The sequence below is a fragment of the Zonotrichia leucophrys genome, chromosome 3 (genome assembly GCF_028769735.1).
Source record: "Zonotrichia leucophrys gambelii isolate GWCS_2022_RI chromosome 3, RI_Zleu_2.0, whole genome shotgun sequence".
NCBI lineage: Eukaryota > Metazoa > Chordata > Aves > Passeriformes > Passerellidae > Zonotrichia > Zonotrichia leucophrys.
The window spans coordinates 8,017,087-8,033,530 of NC_088172.1; the positions used below are offsets into that span (position 1 = coordinate 8,017,087).

General features: G+C 37.6%; 1 protein-coding gene across 1 annotated transcript in view; it reads right to left on the bottom strand.

The window, feature by feature from the left end:
- EYS (eyes shut homolog) overlaps positions 1 to 16,444 on the bottom strand; it is a 704,733-nt gene that overhangs the window by 39,163 nt on the left and 649,126 nt on the right. The window contains exons 41-42 of the mRNA XM_064707313.1: positions 11,786 to 11,958; positions 2,281 to 2,463 (exon numbers count right to left, since the gene is read on the bottom strand). Coding sequence (XP_064563383.1) covers positions 2,281 to 2,463; positions 11,786 to 11,958 — 356 coding nt within the window. The remainder of the gene's footprint in view (positions 1 to 2,280; positions 2,464 to 11,785; positions 11,959 to 16,444) is intronic.

Consider the following 16,444-nt stretch of genomic DNA (forward strand, 5'->3'; position numbering starts at 1 on the left):
GATTGCAAGGCGTACATTCCACAATGACTTCTGACAGTACAGGGTACACCCTGAGGGCAGGCCTTTTTGAGACAAATTTTAGTGCAATGTATCTTTTATACTTAAGCAAATTTTTTTGAGTTCTCCTTTAATTATTGTAACAAAAAGGAATCAGATTATTTCATACCATTGGTGTTCTACGTATCGTATTTGCATTTTCTCCATCTTGAATAAAGACAATGAATTAATTGGTATGATTTTTGTTTGGTTACATTTCCTACAATTGGAAATGTTTCAAACAGGTGTTAGAAATTCAGTTCCCAAGGCTTCAGAAACATGCCTGAATATGGTGGTTCATTCTTGTTGTTGAAAAGAACAATCTAATGATTTCTTTGTGTTCATATTACAACAGAGTTTCTTATAAAAATGTAATGGTGCAGACATTGGCTTTTGAATGCTCTTTTCTGAATTATTAGATGGAAAGGTTTTAGGTAATTAAAACTCTGTGCACCATTTCTGCTCAGCTACTCAAAATGAAAGACAATATTTCATCCATCTACAAAAATTAATAATAGCAAGTGACAGGAAAAGTTGCCTGCGAGTGACTGGTGACTGTCACAGGATTAAAATGTGGCAGGATGAGAGTTCTACCTGGATGTAGCTAAAATAATGGGAATGGAGTTCAGTTAGCAGGATCAACCAGGTTTGATCAATCAGTCTCTTGCTGAAGTTTGGGAAAAAACTTAGCAAATTCTGATTTCCACACAGATAGAAGCAGAGCTAAGTTCTGAGTTTAAATCCATTCAGAGTGGTTAATACTGATCTGTGTTAGGCTAATTTGGGTAATCAACCTGATAAATTAAGTACCAGGGTCTCATGGCACACTAAAGTGCTGCTGAGCTGCACTAGCTAAATTTGACAGGATGTTTGCAAATGAAAAGTAGCAGACTTAATTATATCATAGATAAACTGCTGAGCTGTTCTACGCTAACTAGTTTTCGTTTGCATTGCAATACACTAACAGCCTGACTCCTGCAAGTCTGCCACAAGGAGAAAGGGAAGAAGCCTCAGAGGGTATAGGAGTTTAAGTAAAGAAATTTAATAGAATGACAGACCTAAGAAAATATCAAATGTATTAACCTAGCAAATGAGGTATCCCCTGTATCCTACTGATGTGATATACTGCAATTGTTTTGTTAGATATATATGTAAATACATAATGTCTCCCCAAAATTGATTTTTAATAATGCATTTTGGGACCTCAGTATCTTAAAACACCAAATAATAATTTGTCCCCTACTTCATCCTTCTGAAGCATTAATTTTCTGATACTGTTCAGCAGAAGTGTAGGGTCCCTGTAGGTCAAGGGCCATATCTGCAAAACTTGTGTGATGTTTCAGATATGGTAAAATATCTAATAAAATAGTAGAGACTTCTACTAGCACACCTAAATGACTCTCCTGCTGTGATAGGTTTAGACATAAGACACATCACCCAACCTCCCTTCTAGGCTTCAACAAGCTCCAAACCCAAAAGCTAGGTCATGCTCCAATTGCAGAAATGATTAAGAGAAAAAAAATATTTCCTTCTTATGAAGTATCTATTACTGGCTGATGTCTGCAACAAATTATATAAACTTTTCCTCAACTTTCATTATCATTATGGCTTCTGTTTGGAGTAATGCTGAGATGGACAGAGCACAGGTGGTGTTACCCGTGCCATGCTGACGCCACGCAGGCTGCCACAGAGGGGTGCTGAGGAGAGATACCTTAAGTATTGTTAAAATCTTAGTACAAATACTCTAAGTAGATTTACATAACCTGCTTCTCAGCTGTGTTAACCACACCAAATTGAATGCTTTGCTACACAGACTTTAACTCAACTTACTCGTAGCTGGCTTGGGTTAACTTGCATTGAGAGATCTCAGGGTTGAGGGTCTCCTATTTTATGTGAATAACACAGAGTTCAGTGATCAGTAATGAAATTTATGTTAACAACTGAAAAAAGGGAACCTTGGCCTTCAGGTTTCCATCTATTTTGTTCAGAAATACACTACCTCAGATTAATTGCTGACTTCAATTACTGGAAGCAATTATATTTCCCTTTAATAAAAAGAAACATTTCTACAACCTGTTAGATTTCTCTGTCTTTACAAAACAATACAGTTTTGAAGAGATTATTTTCCCACTAATGACATTTTATCTTAAATAGAATCAAGAGAAACCTGTGCATAATTTTTCTCCTACTTGTTCAATAAGAATTTAACAGCTTGTAAGGATAAGTGATACAAATAAGGCCTACCTTGGCCCTTCTGTCCAGTGAAAAAAATCAGGTTATCTTGCAAAGCTGAGTGGTGGTTTGCCAACTGAAATTTCAAGCGAAATTCATAGTAGAAGGTGATATTTGGGATTGTAGAATAAGCTAGGAATGAGGTATATCCAAAGACATCTGTGCCACTGAAACTTGGTTGAGTAATGGTAATAGCTGGATAAAAAAAAAAAAAAAAAGAATAAACTCAGGGTTAGGGCAAAAGGTTCAACAGACTTATTTTTAAAAATGAATTATTGGCAACTACTGCCATCTCCTGGAGTCTAGGTAACATTGCTACAAGTGACAGTTCAATTTAATCAGGACTCGGACAGACAAAAGAAAATACAGAAAGAAATTTTCCTGTTAAAGGAAATGCCATCTCTGACAGGCATTTGAGTGAAAGTGAGTACAAGAATGTGCTGACGAGGTTATGGAATGATAATTCTTGACAGGTAGAAGAAATAAGAGAAAGAAGCATCATAAAAGTATGAATTTGCAGCACAGTGAACAGGACCCACATGAATTGCAAATAAAATCAAGGCTGTACCTGTCTGTACAGAAAACAGAGCGCTGGTGCTGAGTACCCACATGGCTCCTGGGGCTGGCACCCAGAACCCAGACTGCTGTAGCCAGCTCCTGGAGCTGATGCTCAGAGAACACATAGTGCTTGTATTGACAATATGGATCAGTAAAAACAGGAGAAACAAGAATGACAGCTTAATCCTGAAAGACTGGGTCTGGGACTAGATTTAAAAGATTTGAGCAGTTACCTCCAACCAACCTGCGCCCCAAACGTGACTGGACACAGCTTTATTAATGTAGGCAGTGTGAGGGACTGGGGGAGGAAGGAATACAAACCTGTCCCAGGCACAAACCAGATGGGGAAACGCTAGTAAAGGATTATAAAACTCCCCAGGTAAATCTATATTAGCCTAAGTACATCTAAGCACTTAAATGCTTACAGGGAGGGAGAAACAATATCATGTAATTGTGAAAATGCCATCACCACCTCTAGAGTGTGGAATCTGTTTCTAAATTTTCAGCCTGGGAAAGCTTCCATATTGGCACTGATGTGGCAGGAATTCCTTGATACCTGCATCTGAGAAAAGGTGCAGATACAGGCATGGCAAATCTTTTCTAGCACAGACTTGGAATTTGCAGCAGTACAGAGTGCACTGTCCCATTTATTGAGCACTGCTCCACACATGTGGCACATTATGCCGTGCTCTTGATCTTAGATGGGAGCCAGAAAATATGAAATAGTGGTTTTGTCCTAATTAGCAGGACACTGTAAATGAGTCTGAACACAACCTCAAGCCTCAGACCTCTGTGAGTCATGGACTGAACTGGAGGCACAACACAACTCCCCCATATTTAAATCTCATGTTAGTTTCAATCCACCCATATTTCCTTAGATTACTTGAACATGACTGAAGGAGTCTCAAATTCTATATTTTTGCTAATTCAGAAAAATATGACACACAGACTGCTTCTTTGATGCAAAGTATTCTTCCTTTCTTTTTTCCTTTCCTTTTCCCCCCCTTTTTTTGGTGTCTTTATGTTTATTTAATAAACCACAAAATATTTAAGAGATGAGAAGATTTTAAAATAAAGGAATCATTTACTGTTTTTTCCTGCTTCAATTTAAAATGGGAAAAGCAAATTCTCTCATGTACCTTCACAGAGCCAGGTAATTTGGTTTGCTGGCAGAGATCACTGAAGAGTCTATTCCTGATAAATTATTCCCAACAGGGGAATAATTCTTTATGCCCAGGATGAGATATGCCATTGTCTCAGCTGTTTCCTTGGAGCATTCTAAGTGGGAAGTTATTTTCTTGCCTTTCTACTTGCTCCTTCCAGTATTCCATATAAAGTTGGATTAAAGATTGACAAAGGGCCTCCAATGCAAGGAAGCCACAGACCTGGGGACAAGTCCAGAGGAGGCCACTAAGTCGATCACAGGGCTGTAACACCTTTCCTGTGAAGACATGGAAGAGTCTGAGGGAGCTGGGGCTGTTCAGCCTGGAGAGGAGCAGCTCTGGGGAGACCTCTAGCAGCCTCCCAGTACCTAAAGAGGGCTTACAAGGAAGATGGAGAAGGATTGCATGAGCACCATGTGGATCTATATCTCCATCAGGCATGTAGTCCTGAAGGGAAATAATACTTTTTAAGGCAGTAGGAGTCCCGTGGGCATTTTTAATGGAAACTGTGACACACTATTTTGGTTTATGTATTCACAGTTTTCTTGGCTGTGCTGAAGAAGTTTCTCACACCTGGTAGAAGTCAGATGCAGTTTCTAATTAACCACTCTATCCTTAGCAGGTAGGCACATGTTTGCAAATAGTCCTCCCTAGGCTGGAGAGTAAAATGTATTTAGAAATGTTAATTAGTAATGAGTCAAAAGCTTGTATTTCTGGCTAACTCAATCTATCTAGCTTGACAGCTATTCCATATTTTGTCTGTCTCTGAACTGCCACTTATAGACTTTATAGCACATTTTTAATCATGTTCCTTGTCTACACCAAGTATTGTTTGTCAAGAGAACTTTATCCAATCACATAAAAAAGTGAAAGGTCATCAGTAAATGTGCATCAGTGTTTGAGATTCATTTCATGCAATGACCTTCATTAATTTGATTTTAATGCAAACTAGTTTACCATAGTCATACATATTTTTAACTTAAAAATTGAAAGAAAAGCAATAATTATGTATGAAAAATACCATGATTGGCAAAATCATGTGGAAAAAAACATCTCCACCTTTCTTTTTATTATTTACCTTTTCATTATAAAGCTATGGAACCAAGACTGCAGAAAATTGCATAATCTTTTCCTTGGAACACAGTCCTTCTAAACAGTATTTGTAAAATGTTTGAGGCTGGTTGAATTAGCAGAGGGCACAGCTGTCTTCATTGGGTTATTTTTCTTTTCCAGTCTGGACTTCATCCAAACTGATTTCTACTCTTGCTCTTGCAGTGCACAGTCTGAAGTGGTAAAGAACAGAGATGTGTCCCAACGACTTTGATTATGGGCCTTGCTCACACACTCCAAATTAACACTGTGACTAAAATACACATTGCTCTGACAGAGTACTGAAGTCTTTTATCAACTTTGTGTCCTTGATCTTGTCCTGTGTCTCCCTGTCAGTTCTATGTCGTTCATCATTCTGCTTTTCTGCATTCCCAGTATTGAACAAGTAATAACGAATGATATGTCCCATTGACTCACAAACAAATAATGACAAATTATCCCATTATATAAATGCATCAATATGGTTGACTACTTACTTCCCTAATATTGTATATCTCATCAGAGCTGAGCACAAAAAATGGGAGTTAGAAAAAATCAACTATACTTTGAAAAAAGATCTTAACAAAGAGGCTCAACTTCACTTCTGAATTCTCTACCTCCCCCCCCACAACTGGCACAAGGTGATGGGGCACAAGGTTGTGGATGAGGCCTCTGTCATTCCCTCCCCCTCAGTGAAAGAACTATTCATACTCTTCCCCCATTCCAGTATGGGGTCCCTCCCATGGGAGACAGTCCTCCATGAGTTTTTCCAACGAGTCCTTTCTATGGGCTACAGTTCTTCACAGCATGGGTTTCCCACAGGGTCACAAGTCCTGCCATCAAACTGCTCCAGTGTGGGCTCTTCTCTCCATGGGTCCACAGGTCCTGCCAGGCCCTGCTGCGGTACAGGCATCCCGTGGGGTCACAGCCTGGGATCCTCCATGGCCTGCAGGTGGATATCTTCTCCACTGTGGGCTCCATGGCTGGATGGGACAGCTGCCTGACCGTGGTCTCAACCATGGGCTGCAGGGGAACCTTGCCACGCAAACCCACTTTGCTCACTGGAAACTATGAGATGTCCAAGGAGGAAAAGATAAAGGGTGCTAGAGCTGCAGGGTGGTGCAGTGCCAGCTGAGGGTTCAAGGTGGTAGTAAAATACTCCTGATGTCTGTAAAGCTGTTGTATCAAGAGTTAGTGATCCACTTAATGGGTCATTCAGGTGTATGAATTTCCCTCCCCACTTCCAGGACTTATGGAATCCTTTTGTCTGTCTTGTGTCATCAGTAATCATGGAGTCATCAGTTTTACTCTGAGAACTGAAATTTGAAATAATAAAAGTGACTTCACTGCTCAGAGATGAAACTATGATTCTGAAAAACTGCCAGTACAGCAGTGACATTAATAGTGTATGAGTGTGCCTGTATGTGTGTTTCACAATTTTTATGACATTCATCACATTGGAGGTGTGGGGGAAATTAAGGCCCAGTGAAAACAAAATAACTGAGAAAATAAATTCTCTTAAACAGTAAAAAGAGCAACCCTGCAGATTTTTTAGCTGAGGAAATTCCCTTTGGGCATCTGCTACCACCGAACTGCACAACTCAGTCTGCAGACCCAAACAACTCTGAAGGTGACATTGAGTGCCAAACATAGCTGCACAGAAACAATTCGCTTGCAGGCTGATTTACACTCTACAGAACTTGAAGCAAGTGACTATTCCCACTTTAACACATTGAAATTAATTTTATACATGGGGGAATACATCCCACAGAAAACCTGCTGGAATTCTTGGGGCTGTGAAACATTACCATAAGTGTTGCTCAGAAATGTTTCAAGGAAGAACCTTACAGATTGCTGTGAATGACCCTTTTCAGGGTGTGTTTGCTAAATACAGCATCACAGTTAGGACTCCGCTTCATGCTGTCACATATGTGAACATATGTGAAACTAAACCACTGAAGTTTGGTCTAAAAGACTGCAAATGACACAATTACTCATTTTATCAATGCACATGCCTTTGAAATCCTTCTCCCTTTAAATCTGCATTTGTACTTACAAAGTGCTTGCTCTTGATTCTTGGCTCAAAAGGCCTCATGTTATGATCAACATCTCCCCAAAAGAGCTGCATTTCTTGTGCAACATATTATTACCAACAACACCAGGTGTACATTTCCAGTCCTGGCAAATGAACCATTCCTGCTTCACTTGCATTTAGGAGGCCATTACCATCCCACACCCCACTGATATTTGCGATTTAGGAATTCTGCATCTTATATAGCAAAATTTCTTACACTCAGATATTTCAAACATTGTGATTTTATATTTTACTGTATCAATCTCCTGTACAAACCAGGAAACGCCTCCATTCTGTGCTTAGATAGAAGTGTAAAAAAAAAATAGAAAAAAAGAAATAAAGGCTGATTACAGAGACGGTAGCAATTTAACAACTCTAATCAAGTCTGTGATACTAAACACTGAAGAAGTGTGCAAAAAACAAAATGCAAGCAACTTTTTGCTAATTTAAATGTGAAAGGAAATTTGTCAAACTAAGGGCTTGGATGCAGGCTGCTTTCACACAAATCTACTGAGAAGCCAGAGCTCAATAACTGGACTCAATTTAAATTATATAGATCCCTTTATCTGCAGTTTAAAGATGCAAAGTCACTTGGGGGAATTAGTCAATCTGCCCATGTAGACATAGGCTCTATAGTCTCATAGTCTCTTTTCCAAAGTGTTGGGTATCGATGGTGTTCTCCTCTCCTTCCCTTCACCCCAACCCCCCAGCCAAGTTGGAGGCATTTAATAGAAGCATTTAACTCTGCAATTCAACAGTCAAGTGTTGAATTGCACACTCCTATCCCATCACAGATCCATATCCATAATCCCAGAGCACAGACCACAACAGCAGACAGGACTCAAAATAAGGGTTCAGAGGAAGGAACACCTTGCCCAGATCCCTCCAGGACTGTCAGGATACCTCCAGCCCTCGTGGCAAGGTGTGACACTCCCCATGATGAGTCAACAGTGGGTCACCCTTTGGACAGAGGGGTGTAACTACCATGGGGTATGGGACACATTATGAGATGTAGGCAAAGAGCATTTTGGAATAGCACAGGACTTATGGGGGTCTAAAAGAGAAAATTAGGTGATTTGGGGAGGAATGAGTAAGGAAAATAGAGGGATACAGAGACATAAGGGCCAGGCACGTGTAAATAGATCAGAATGCTTGTCTGGCCATGTCCTCCACCTGATCAATGTGGCCTGTACTCTCTTCTGTTTTATATTAACATTCCCCCTTCCTTTGGCCCATTATGCTGCATCTGTGTGGGTTCCTGAGAGACATTTCAATGTATAATGGTGAACTTGCAGTTAAAATAACATGGTCATCTAATGATAAAAGCAAGAAAAATGTGTAGTGAGGGATAATGCATCTTGTTATGTATGTTTGGAAAAATGGACATGCTTTTGGAAGCTTTCACTGATATCTGAAACAAGCATAGCATAACAAATAAACTCAGAGCTATTGTCACCAGCCTGCTTAGACAGCAGTATGCTCCATCTGATTCAGAAATGTAGGAAAAGTCCTTGTTAGTCCCAGACCTTGTCTATTTTTCCATATTTATATACATTTGTCTAACAGAAGTTACTATCTGTCCTTACATTTTTGCCTCATTTGTCATATTTACAATTGTCCTATAATTTTCTTCACTTTTTGAGTGCTATGCATTTCACACAAAATGATGTGCTTTTACCTTGTCACAATTTGGTTTTTCTTAGTTTTTTTCTATTTCTGTTTTTTTTACCATTTAATAGGGACAATAGTTTTATTATAATTTTCCTTACTGTCACTGACATATTTTCTGAAAATCCTTTCACTAGGATTTTTCTCCTGAGAAAAGCCTCAGAAAAGGAATGTGAACAATAACTATCTGATGGCTGTGGAATATGGTGTGGAGATGGTTTACCAACAGGTGCATCTTTGATTGGTCTCATGTGGATTGTTTTTAATTAATGACCAATCCCAGTCCAGCTGTGCCAGACTCTCTGGTCAGTCACAAGATTGTATTATCATTCCTTTCTAGCCTTCTGATGTCTCTTTTATCTTTCTTTAGTATAGTTTTAGTATATGATTTTCTTTTAATATAATAATATCATAGAATAATAAATCAGTCCTCTGAAACACAGAGTCAAGATTCTCATCTCTTCCCTTGTCCTGGGAACCCTCAAACACCACCACTCATTACATATACTGCTGTTGTTCTTAGCATGATTTCTAACCCTTAACAGAAGGCAACTGGAGCAGACAGGGGGAAGATCTGTATCTGTGGGCTCCTTTATGGCTCTGTCCACATCTTTATTTATCCTTACTGTATCTTTTGCAAATAATCTCTATTGTTAGGAGCAGCCAAGCTGGCATGAAATTGCAATTTTATTTGGTACATTAGTTATATTCATTTTATCAAATAATCACTGTGACATCTCACTTGTTCTGTGTTGATGAAAACCAACTATTATTTGATAAAAATTTTGATAAACAGCTATTCTTCAGTGTTTCAGACATAAAGTATCAAGCATTAGGTTGTAATCTGAATAGTAGAGACAATATTATTGTGTATCTTAAACAAAAGATGATTAATTTAAAATCTGCACTTCTATGCCTTAATTTTTTGTGGATCATTTCTTTCTATTAAATTTATTATCTGGGATACACATTTTGTCATAGTAAACAATTAAGTTTGCCTTCTGCTTCTAAAATAATTTAAATTGTTCTATCATTTTAATTAGGCAATCTATCATTATCTTCGAATATCTCCCAGAAGTATGGCTTTGATGCTGCTGGGGCTATCCATAAGGACACATCCAGCCTCCACTGCATTGTGTCTCTCCTTCTCCCTTCTTAGTTTCAGAAAATGTGATAAAGGGGTCTCTTGCAACTCATTTTAAGACATCTGCCTGTGCTCAGGTTATTTCTATTCCTTCTAAATTGTCAAGATATGGTTCAATAAAATAATTTTTCATATTCCAATAATAGTTTCTTATGTTGTCAGCTGATTACCTTAGATTTACGTCCTGCAAAGCTGAGTGTTCTTTCCCATTTTGCTTGTTTATAGTGATGGTCCAGACAGTTTTCCCTTTCTACTCATTAAAATTAATTCTTTCTGTGCTTCCAAAGACTCCAGTTTTGTAGACCAGTCAAACTAATGAATTTCTGTAGTTTCACTCAATTTAGGCGCTCAATTTTTATGCAGTCTCGCAGTTTAGAGACAATTAAATAGGAAGATCTGCAGAAGAGCCTCACTGAACAGCTACAGGGAAAAAACATTAGATGATACTCTGTGTTGACAGATGTAAATTGGGGCAGATTACAGAAACAGTCCTTGCCTTAAATACAGGACAGTGGGCTCTGACCTCACCATCAGCTTTCAAAGGAAGAGGTGTTGGAAATTTTAATAAGCACTTTCATGAATATGTCAGTGTACTCATAAAAGAAAACAGAATGGGAAACAAAGAAAACAGAGATGGGTTAAGTAAGGGCAGAGAGTAAGACAGAAAAATGTCAGGCACCACTGTATAAAGTAGTGGCATTATCAGACCTTGAATATATCACCTTGAATCAGCTCTGGAGCCTCATTTTAAAGAATGAGGAATTGAGAAGAAACAAAGAAATGCAGCTTGGATGACTAGAGATGCAGCAAATTAAGTCCCAGTGTATTTCTACTGTAAATTAGGAAAGGTTACCAAGAAATTATCATACATATTTCATATATTCACTTCTACTATTTGCTATCAAATATCATGGTTAGATGAAAGCAGATAAAACATAAATGTTCATCTACTGAAAATTTTGGAAATAAAAATTTTAAATAAGATTTAAATATGTATATGATATGACAAAAACCAACCTGATCATTGTTTAATACTTATTTGAAAAGGTACTTCATGTGCACCACTAAATAAGCTCAGAATCAGTGATTATTTTCTATATGTAGGTTTTTCAATCATTACTTCTTGCTGCATTCACTGTTAGGGGAAATAATTCCTTGGATGTTCACACAGAGGAATTCCTGACCTAGAACAATCATTATAATCAATGCTCAAGGAATAAAAGTCCTTCCTTTGACAATGTTAGTCAAAATGACCTATTTCCTTTGCTTTATTATTTTCACTTTATCCTGTCTCCTGTTTCACAGCAAAACACTTAGTAAATTTTAAATTGTCCTTCTTTTTGACCTGAACAATTAATCAAATTATGATATGTGGTGGTATTTTTACAATCCAGAAAGTATTATTTTTACACTGCTTCAATAGCAAAACGTATAAAGTAATGGTTCTGTAAGCAGATGAAAAATCAAACTGCAGCAGAAATCAATTTCTCCAAAGGAGCTCTCACTTGAATCTCAGTTTTTCTCCAGGTGATTTACTAAAACATCAAATGCCACCTGGGATTTCCCAGCTTCTCTGAGTAAACTCTCAGCTTCTTTGATCCCTCTGTCTGCCTTTCTCTGGCTGGAACTTTAATGAAGCCACACATGGGAAGGGTGATCAGCTCAGCCATTCTTTGTGTGTGACTGGGCTTTGGGCTCTGTTTTTAGGTGGGGAGGTTGTGACTTTCAGTGTTTTACCTTCAAAACCTTTGAGATGTTTCTTACCACAGCTTCTATGGATGATAGAAACTATGACCAATGCATGAAGAAAACGTTTCTTACCATCACTGCAGAGGATGCCAGACCTTCCATATGGACACAAGCAAACAGCATCTCGCCTGGACTTTGGAAAACATGTAGCACCATTTCCACATGGATTTTCATCACAAGTTGCAAACTGGCAGAGTTTTCCAGTGTAGAGTTTAGGGCATTCACAATACCAATTTTCTTCATCACTGACAAATTTAAATTACAACAAACAAACAAAATGTGTAAGTATCAAAATGCATTTAAAAAAAGCAGAATAGGATTTACAATTAGAGAAAATCTGTCACATCTGACTTACAGTTGTAATAGATCTCTGCTTTTACTAATGTTCATGGCATTAGACATGCCAGAATGTCTTACTAGGACTGGAGATGACAGTTTCTTTTGGGTTTATTTTTAATTTTAATTTTTCTTTCTTTTGCTGGTGAGAGATGTGACTTTTCTAATGTCTCACTAGTTTGTGCTGCATCTTTCATAGCATAATCAAAAAAACTGCTGCAGAAGAACAGGTCCTCTATTATGTTTAAAAAAATGAAAGCACGTGAGAACAAAAAATGAAAGTTACTAGTTTATTTTTCAAATGGAAACATCATTTGTATATTCAGTTACTACATACAGCTTGTATGTATACTGTAGGATGCAGAAAATCCTGAAATATCAACACCTGCAATAGGGATTATGTTGAACTTGAAACAGAATAAGCAGGTAAATCTCTGCTATAATATAACTTATATTCTCAGTCATAGAAAGAATATTAGAATAGGCAAGGATAAAAATAAGTTGTGACCAGACATAACCGACATTTAGAAATGTGCATATTCTGGTTGTACCAATTTTTTTATAGTACTCAAAGATAGCACAATGACAACTATGGTAGGAAAACCAAAGCAGATAGAAAAACAAAAGAGTGCAAGACATTCCCATCTATGACTTATTATAAATATAATTTCACAAAAGGTCTTATTTGATTTTCCCCTTATATTATGGCTGAACATAGATGACAGCTAGATAGGTCAATTCATGTGGTTGTTCAGTATTCATGTACATCCTCAGTATTGAACAGAAACTTATCTGCCTTTTACTGGAAAAGGTCACATGTGCCTTTGGGTATAAATGCAGAAGACATGGTGCATGTTGTATCAAATCACACTCATTGTGGTTTTCCAATAATAGCGTAATCATTAGAATGAGTGCTGATAAAATTTCATATACATGTGATTTGTAAAAATTCATTATCTGCTTATAATAGCCACACAATCAGGTTAAAGAAAATAATCTGGATCTGAAAGACCTCCTGTATTTTTTAAAAGAGGGAAATAAGTAAGTCTTGTGACAGTCCTTGCTCAGAGCAGTTGATTAGTGTGTTCCTATACTGACCACCCGCAGAGCTGGGGAGTGAGGATCTCAGCTTGAGCATCTACCAGAATGAACCTCATGAATAATGCCTCCAGACACCTTTGCAAAGGAAAATTGCTATCAGCTGCAATAATAAATTCCTCTGTGTAGCCTATTCTATTTATAGATCTGCTGCAGACAGCATGAGAGGAATCTAAATGAGCTACTGGTATTTGTGCAGTACTGAGAATCCTGCTTTCAGGGATTTTAATATCAACATTACATAGTTCAGCTAATTAAAAAAGCATTAATAAACTGAATTATTCCTGGAAATCTACAACTGTGGGTGATGATTTTTAGTTATCATATATATTCAGTTTTTTATAGAAGAAAAGGTGGATCATCGCTGCTGACTGCCATAAGGCACAGACTTTAGTCTGCACCTTTAAAAAAAAAATCATACATTCTTTTAATGACCTGTATATGCAAACATTGGCCATTAATTTTTATAGTCTTACTTTTGGTATTTTGGAGAAGATTAAAAATAGCAGGTTTCATAACAAATTGTGAGTAGTTTATGGTTTGCAAAATGAGCAATGTTATGACATTTCACCATTGGTGCTGTAAGATTCTAATAACAAAAAATAGTGATTCCTGATAAGGCAAAGAAAACAGTTTTTAAAAAGTTCTACAGAATATTATAAAACTTGAAAGTTTAACTTTCAAGCTAACCACAGAGAAAGAAAATAATCACATCCATTTCACAAAAATAGTATACAAAACCCCAAATAACTTATTATTTTTCAAAGCACACTGTAACTGTACTAGGTTAAGAGAGGGACAAGATCTCCCATATTCTACTGAATTAATCTCAGATGCAAGAAACACATAATGCTCGAATGGCCAGGAACTTCTCCCAGGTAGATTTCACAATTTCATGATAGCCTGCTACCCTTTATAAATGCAAGAAGCAAGTGAAAAACAGCAGAAAATCAGAACAGCAATATCTTTTGTCTATGTTATACACCTGCGAATGACTCCAAGAAAAACTTATTGGGTAATTACATACATGAGCTGAAGAAAGTGAAAAACAAGGAAAATACCTTGTTCTTGTTTTCTTGTTCTGCAGAATTTTGAAGCTGCAGAACAAGAAACAAATTTGGAGTGTTCTGTAATGTGTTATATGACTGTATTAGCATTTGAGTTCAGATCCAGAACATGGCTTTGCAGAAAATCTCCTGTTTGTCCCCTGCTGAAATGCCTTGTTCCACACTGTGTCTCTAGAGTACATGAACTGAATTTCTTTTGGATTGACCTGCACCAGAAGACTGTCTTACAGGTCAGGTTGCTTCAGCTGTATGGACTTGGCATTCAGACCCAGACAAGGTCTAGTGTGAGTCAAAGCTTCTTGAAATATGAATAATGGGAATGTTGGGTCCTCAGCACTAATTGACTTGACCTGAAAATCTATGCCCGTTGAACTACATTACCTACTAACGTGGATGCAGATTTATAAGCCATCAAAAGAAAATCATGCAGCCACGGTATATGTTACACACAAAAAATCCCTCCAGATTTTACATGAGAGCACTGACGAACTCCAGGAGTCAATAGAGAAAAAAACCCCAAACAACCCCTAACTATTCAGAATCATATGAAGGAAGAAAGACACAAACAGTGAAAGCAAATGGGAGAAAAGATAGAAATAGTGATGAAAAGGAGTGAAAGAGACAAGAAGGGTGTTTCTAGAGCACCATCACCTCATGCCTCCAGGATTATGATACAGGGAAAAAAAAATGGAGGGGAAAAAAAGTGGAGGGAAAATGAACTATTCCCTGACATTCTTAAAGTCCTCTGAAATGGTAAGGGACATATTTTGTATTACCATTTCCCATGTTATATTCCTTTGATCTTTGGTTTAGATATTAGATTGGAAAGAAAGTCACCAAGAAATATTTGCATGATATGACACGATATTGGTAATTCAGTAATACAATTTCTCTCCTTGAATCAATGCTACATCAGTGATCTGATTCAATGAAATCAAAGTTTTCTATAATATTGACAGCTTTGGGATACCAACCCAGATTATGGTAATTTATTTATTTAAAATATAGCACAATACAGAGGAGACTGGATTGTTTTACATTAGTAATCAAGTCACAGTTAAAACCCTGCTTTTGACTTAAATCAATTCTTCTTTTTGAAAGGAAAGTTTATAATCCCTTTTCACAGTGTGTCACAGCCATCATCTGTACTCTATTGGCAGTGTTTTGTTTGCCCAAAGCAGGATATAATTTTCCATATTTCTGTGCTTTTTCTATTTCTAAAGTGGGAGTACAATGAGAGCAAATGCCCTTTATGTAGTTTTATGCAAGAGGGGTTCCCTGAAAGGAAGCACACTCAACACCCATTAATAATGATTTTAAGGTCTCTTCTAACACAAAGCATTCTATGATTCTATGATTCTGTGGTTGCAGTGTGTGTCACCATGGGTTCAATATTTAATGACATAGATTCTTTTAGTGCCTTCATTATATTATCTATAACAAAGCTATGGAAGTTGGAGGGAACCGCTCCTTCAGTCAATAAGTAGTAGATGTACTTCAGTTTATGTTCAAGTTGTTACTATTATGTTTTTGTAGCACTCTTTTGTTTTAAATTACTGGAAAATGAAAGGGCCATCATACATTTTCGGTTTAAGCCTTAAGTTGAATTATGTTTCATGCAAAGATTCATTAAATTGCTTTCCAGAAAACACCAGCATAATGTAAAGGCAATTACAATCTCCCTTTGAAAGCTTTGTGTAATAGACAAATCCACAAAAGCTCTCTGCAGCCAGAAGGATAACCTTATCTCATCAATAATCTTAAAAATATCAAAGGACAATATATAAAGGAGGTGTTTCTTCCTTGTGCACAGCAGGTGTTTTTTAGTATATGATGTATCTGCCAATCTTTCCTTCTATTATACCGCTCCCAAAATCAATTCAGCTTTCATGCTGCTTTAGTACTTTTCACTCAGGTTTCCTCAATTACGGTATCTTGTCTAGCTCTGAATGCTTTTGTTATCTTTACTGTTTTGAATCATTTTCCCCTCTGCCTGGGAGCATTATTCTGCAAGTTCTGTCAGTTCACTTTAATTTGCTTTGCCTTTCACTGAGAGGATTTTTGTATTGGGTCTGTGTGATCAGATTTTGGTAGTGGCAGGGACCTACAGGGGTGGCTTCTGTGGGAAGCTGCCAAAGCTTCCCCCACGTTCAACAGAGCCAATGCCAGGTGGCTGCGGGATGGACCTGCCACTAGCCAAGGCCAAGTCCATCAGCAACCATTGCAATGC